General features: G+C 26.3%; 1 protein-coding gene across 1 annotated transcript; it reads left to right on the plus strand.

The window, feature by feature from the left end:
• The first annotated feature begins 416 nt into the window (after positions 1-416).
• LOC135929463 (electron transfer flavoprotein subunit alpha, mitochondrial-like) lies at positions 417-4,954 on the plus strand. The gene is made up of 9 exons (XM_065466065.1): positions 417-515; positions 573-725; positions 767-931; positions 970-1,069; positions 1,113-1,229; positions 1,276-1,377; positions 1,932-2,083; positions 2,218-2,364; positions 4,808-4,954. Exons 1-9 carry the CDS (start codon positions 477-479, stop codon positions 4,841-4,843), a joined length of 1,011 nt encoding a protein of 336 aa, XP_065322137.1. The 5' UTR covers positions 417-476; the 3' UTR covers positions 4,844-4,954.
• Positions 4,955-6,832: the final 1,878 nt, after the last annotated feature.

Raw genomic sequence — 6,832 nt, forward strand, 5'->3', positions numbered from 1 at the left:
ATAGCAAAACAATTATTCAACGCCATTGTTGATATTCCAAATATTAAACATTGGCGATTAATGGCTCAAAATCAGAAAGTATCAATACCTTTTAGATTATCTTTCTTTTATAACACTTATTTCTACGATTCTCAGGTCCATTGACTACAATTTATTAAGATATTTGGTAAATTTATTTCTCATGGAATAATATTAGAATCAATCCAAATAGCTGTGTTCCGAGGCAACATTGACTCAGGACTTAATGAACGCCTTCTTTTTTATACATGTTTTTTAAATATATTTTTAACATTTTATTTTATAATAAATTTAGATATATGTTATTTTATTAATAGTTTACATGATTATTTTAAGATATTATTTTTTAAATTAAAATGATTAGTCAAAAAAAATCAATAACGTTTAACACTTGCAACCATTACTCGAGTAAATGGGGAAAATTTAGCACACACTATCCAGACTGATAAATAAATCATATGTTTAAAGTTACCAAATCGACAGCCTTTTTAACTAAGGTAATTGGCCTTATGATATAATTATTAAGATAACCTAACTTTACTATTTTTGAATAGTCAATAAATATAATTGAGAGAAGGTACAATGGAACTTTGGTAGTTGCTGAGCATAATAATGAAAAACTTGCTCCTATAACTTACAATGCTATTAATGCAGGGTCCAAAATATCCAAAGTAACATGTTTACTAGCTGGGCATCAATTAGATAAGGTTGTTTTTACCAAAATATTATATTAAGTATTTATTTATAGGTACTTAAAGATTTGGAAAAAATAAAAGGGGTAGAAAAAATAATTGTGTCTGACAATTCAGAATTAAAGAATTTTCTACCTGAAACCTTTGCAACATTAGTTTTGGAACTTCAAAAAAAGAATAATTATTCACATATAATTTTTGGATCATCTTCATTTTCAAGAGTGATATTATTTTAAAATATATTATATAATTCTTTTAGAATATAATGCCCAGAATTGCATCAAAATTAAATATGTGTCCAATTTCTGATGTAACACACATCAAATCTAATGAAAACTTTGTTAGAAATATTTATGCTGGTTATTTTAATCTTGAACTTAATGCTATATTAAATTTTTTTAGGTAATGCTATAGTTGATTTAACTGTTAAAGAACCCATTAAGATAATGACAATACGTGGGACGTCGTTTGAGGCTGCCCTTAATGAAACATCATCAGTATCTAGAATTGTTGAAAAATGTTTTAAAATATAATATTTAATTTATTTAATACCAATAAATTTAAGTTAGTTTAGACTTGAAAAATGAAAATTCTAAATATATATCTTCCGAAGTCAGCTCAAGTGATCGACCTGAATTATCCAGTGCTAAAACAGTTATTTCGGGAGGTAATAGTTTTAATTATTATAATTTAGGCTGCATTCAAAGTGGAGACGGATCCGGTTTTATATCCATTCCATCAAAGGTCAATCTTATTAAAAATGATATATATGTTTAAGTGCGTCCGTTCCGATACCTTCCATCTTAAAAATGAATCCGGCAAATTTTGAAGTCAAAACATTTTGACTTTTTGATCAAGCAAATTTTATAGAGTGTTATAACGTTACTTATAATTTTTTAAAAATGAAAATCAATATATATATTATTTTTAATGAATAGACTTTTGATGGAACAAATGTAAAAAACAGATCCATCTCCACTTTGAATGCAGCCTTAATGTGCCTAGATGTTGTGTATTAATAATTTTAATTGATAATAATATAATTATAGTGCCTCCCTTTTTTTATTTGAAATTTTAGTCACTTAAGAAGAAATACAAATTTCTAAATAAAATTATATAAGCTTTCTCTAACCCAAGTTTCTTATCTCCTCAATTTTAATTTTAAATCTCATAACTTATACTTTAAGACTTATCATTTAAATATTCACTTTAAACATCAAGGAAGAGGCATGAAAAGTGCTGAAAATTTCAAAATATTATATGCCTTGGCAGATAAACTGAAGGCAGCTGTTGGGGCCTCGAGAGCTGCAGTTGATTCAGGATTTGTTCCCAATGAAATGCAAGTTGGACAAACTGGGAAAATTGTTGCACCAGTATTTTTCTCTTATTTATATTTTGAAGAAATTGGATTTCATTTTTGGATACAATACAATGAATTATGTTATTTAATATTTGTTTTAACCTTACATTTAAATGTGTTTTTAATTTTAACCCAAATGATTCAAAGGAGTTATACATAGCTGTTGGCATATCAGGTGCCATCCAGCACTTGGCCGGCATGAAGGATAGTAAAACCATAGTAGCCATCAATAAGGATCCCGATGCTCCCATATTCCAGGTGTCAGATTATGGCATTGTGGATGATTTATTCAAAGTAATTATACATGCTAATTTTTATTCTACAAATTACTATTGTTATTTTTGAAAAAATTTATTCACATTGAAATTGAATTATGAATAAATTAATTGGTTTTTTAACTAGGAAAAAATACTTTTTTGTATAAAAAACATGTTTTTTTTTCTTTTTCAGATTGGAGTGCCCCTAAGTATATATTTCCAAGGTTTTGACTTAACTTTTGAGGCTTATAAAAAGTTATTATCCATGTATACAAAAACTCACATTATAGGACCCAAAAATAATATGTATATAGACCTTTTTAAAAAATATTTTAAATCACAATTCCAACATTGGTGGTTTAATAATAAATACAATATTTCTAACCCACTTTTATCCAACAAAATCAATTTTTTAAAAACAAATTTTTTTTTATTAATTTATTTAATTTTATAGGATAAACTTATTAATTAATTCAAAAAAAAAATAGTATTTTATATCTATAAAAAAACCTATATCCAAATGACATTTAGGAGCTGGCAAAACCAAATTGTTAGCAAGAGATTATGTATGGTGGCCTGGAATAAATAACGAAATTGATCAAGAAATAAAAAATTGTGAAACATGCAACAAATGGGCAGATAATCCACACAACATACAAAATCCATGGCAAACAGCTACGAAAAATTTCGAAAGAATACACATAGATATAGCTCAATTTGAAGACAATAATTACATGGTAATCGTCGATGCATACAGCAAATTTCCCATAATCAAAAGAATAAAAAATATAACAACAGAATTGACAGTAATAGAATTAATGAAATAAATAGCTTATTTGGAATACCACACATTATCGTAACCGACAATGGAACGAACTTTACAAGCTATTTGTTTAAAAAATTCTGTGAAGATCATGGTATCAAACACATATTTAAAGCTCCACATCATCAACAATCAAATGGACAATGTGAAAGAATGATAAGATCAATGAAAATGAACATGATAAGGAACATGAAAACCAACAAAAAAATAGATTTAGATATAGCTTTGGAAAATTTTTTGTTTAATTATAGAAACACACCTAACGCTACAACCAATATAACTCCAAACAAATTAATGTTTTCTAGAGATATTAGAACAAATTGGGACTTAGTTAAACCAAACATAGACATAAACAACGAAATTAATCGCAAAATATCAACAAATAAAACTATAGAAAAAGGAGATAAAATTTGGTACAAAACGTGTAAGAAAAACATTTGGGACAAAGGAATAATAACACATAATCATACAAAATAGACAACGGAAATAAAATCATCAGAAGACATTTAAATCAAATATAGAAAAGATCAACATATATGCTCGAAAAAGACGACTCGACATATACACCAAATTTTAGAGGGGGAAGAGTTGGAGATAGAGAACAAAATCTAGTTCAAGATAAAATACAAAATGAGTTTCAAGTTAAAAATCAGATCAAGGTCAAGTTCAAGCCCGAAGTCAAGATCAAGAGCGGAAATATTTTTTGAGACATAAAAAGATTTATAATTATAAATAAAGTTTTTTTTAAAGGTAAACCATTAGATGAAATAAAAACACGATAGATCGAAGGAAATAACAAGACAATATAAAGAATTTGACAACAAAATCACATAATTGGTTATCTAGGAAATGGATCGATATAAACGATGTACTCTCGATGATAGGAAAGAACACTCGAGCTTTCTAAGGGAGAAATTTAAAAAGAAAGGGAAATGTTAAATATGACCAAATTAAGATTAAGATTAAAATTGAATATTATATTTTTTAGTTTAAAAGGTCAGTGTAATAAAAGATAAATAAAATCGGTAACGCAAAATGAAATTGTAAAGGACATATGTACTTTGTTAACATGTAAATACGCTATTATAAAAAAATGTATATAATGACAAGATTTTGTATATAGATATATATAATAAAATTAGATTTTAAAATCAAAGAAGAGATCTCCCGTTACCTTCCATTAAATTAAAATTAGCAATATTGGATCGGTGAAAAATTGAAATATTTTTTTTTCTGTCAATTTTATTTTCCTTGGGGACATAGATTATTCCATTTGTACGAATACAAAATATATGAATATTCGATTCGCCAAAAAATGAGCAACTAAATTATTCGATTCGTATTAATCGAATACGAAGATAGGCATTTTGTTGAGCTAGTGAATATAGGGAGACATATTCGCTAGCCCAACAAAATGCCTATCTGAAAAAATTATAATCAAAGTCTAAATAAGCATCAATTACATTTCGATTTTGTAAGGATTTTTCAAAATTCTGGGGTCATATATATATACATCTGCCATATAATGTGAGAGGTGAATTAATACATTTTGATTGTTTACGGGATCAAATGATGCCCAATATCTGATAGAGTTAATAAAGATATAGAAGCAATTTTTTTAAAATTTTTTTTATATATAACCTATATTATTATTTAGGTGATACCCGAAATGACTAAATTGGTTGGAAAATAGTGATTATAAAACTAAATTGCGCATTGTTTTACGGAAATAATCAAATTGGTTTTTTTAAAAATAATAATTATAATGTTGCATTATCCATTTTTTATTATATAATTTATACATTATTTATAATATATATTTTAAATATTTCATTACAATAAATATATTTAGTTTCGTTTATATGCTAATCACTAAAATTATTTGAAAGAAGATATTTTTGAAAGTTTTATTCAAACTAAAAAAAAATTCAAATTGTAAGGCATTTGCTTCTTATTTCAGTATCTAAATTTTTACGATCTTTAAAAATAAAAATTTTATTTTATAATTATTATTTATTTTTTTTAATTTTCACAATATATGATTTGTTTCATTAAAATAAATCATTATTTATTGGCTATATGTCACAGCATGTTATGCTGAAATTTAGTTAAATGACAATAGTTGAGAAATAGTAATGTTAAAGGTTATTGAATTATCGTTGTTATAAATTGCATTCTTAAAAATATAACTTGTTACATTTCAATATAATAGGTTGTTTAGGGCTTTGTATTTGATTATTTTTAAGTTTTTTTTTAAAACTCTCATGAAGGAATTGGTAAAAAAATGACAAAAACGATCTAAGTAAGTATAACCCCAGGCAAGGAGTATACCGGGGTGTACAAGAAATTAGGGCAACCCCAACGGTTCTAGTTTCTTTTAAAAATTTCGACTTATTAATTAATTTTCTGGATTTAAGGGACATTTTTTGCGAACCCGCGAATAATCTGAACCTTAAAAAAAAATTTAAGATTCCGACATTTTTTTTTCTCTTCCGATTTTGTAAAGTAAGAAATTAAAAAGGAAATTAAAAAAAAATTTATTAGGAAATGATTTATAAAGTTCAAACTAACTTATTTTATTATTTTTTTACGAAGGCCTATTTTCCAAAAAAATAAAAGAAGATTATTTGGATCACTGCAGGGAGCTTAAAGATCCTAATTATTAGAATATATCAAATTTTATCTTATATATTAGATATTTAAAAATTTTGTAACGATGAAAATTTTGTCCTTTCCAGATCCCTGCTTATAAGAGTAATATTTATAATATATATATATATATATATAGTTTATATATTTATGGTCTAGTATTTAATGTTTGTATATTTAGATTGCCGGTATATTTTATATTTCAGAAGTCATGATGCCTTAGATATTGGAAACAATTGATTTTATTTCAAAATTAGTTTTAACTAAAATTGAAAAGAAAACCCTATAGAAATTTGAAGTCATGGAGGTTAACGGTCCGCAATGGGTAGGAGCGGGGTGGCATTCTATGACATCGTGTCCCTTATTTTGACCTGGTCCCTTTTCATGGCGTATTCATGCATCGTTTTTATTATTTCTTAAATTTTTGGACAGAAATGAGTTTGACACTATCGTAGCTATACAATTTTTAATAAAAAAAAAGGGTATGACATGAAAATTACATTTTTAGAAAATTGCAGATTTAAAATCATACCCGCAACGTTTAAAATCATACTCATTACATATTTAAAAACATACTTATCATTCATATAAAAACATACAGTTTGCAATTGCATATATATGGTGAATTCCATGATAGTAATATGAGTTCCAACCCGATTTTTTCAGGTTTTTAAAAAAATTTTACAAGAGTTTGCATATATTGTAAATAAGAAACAAATAAAAATTTTGCTCCAACTCTAAAGCGGCTGAGATAAAGGCATTGGAGGTCGAAAAAATGGGGCATTTTGGGCAAAGTAGCCCCCCCCCTCTCTTTTATATCTGATATCTTCAGATATATTTGTGATAGAATCGTCATTTAGAACTCTTTATTTAGCCTATATATGTCTTTAAATTTATGGAATTTAAAATATTGTTAATAAAATTTATAAGTTAAAAACCTGAAATGGATTTATCCATTTCGATCACATGTCCAGAGCTCCCTATTTTTTCAAAATAGATGACCTGTGTATGGCAGGAAATTTTTCTAAATATT

The sequence above is a fragment of the Gordionus sp. m RMFG-2023 genome, chromosome 5 (genome assembly GCF_954871325.1).
Source record: "Gordionus sp. m RMFG-2023 chromosome 5, tfGorSpeb1-WG-v2, whole genome shotgun sequence".
In the NCBI taxonomy this organism is placed as follows: domain Eukaryota; kingdom Metazoa; phylum Nematomorpha; class Gordioida; order Chordodea; family Parachordodidae; genus Gordionus; species Gordionus sp. m RMFG-2023.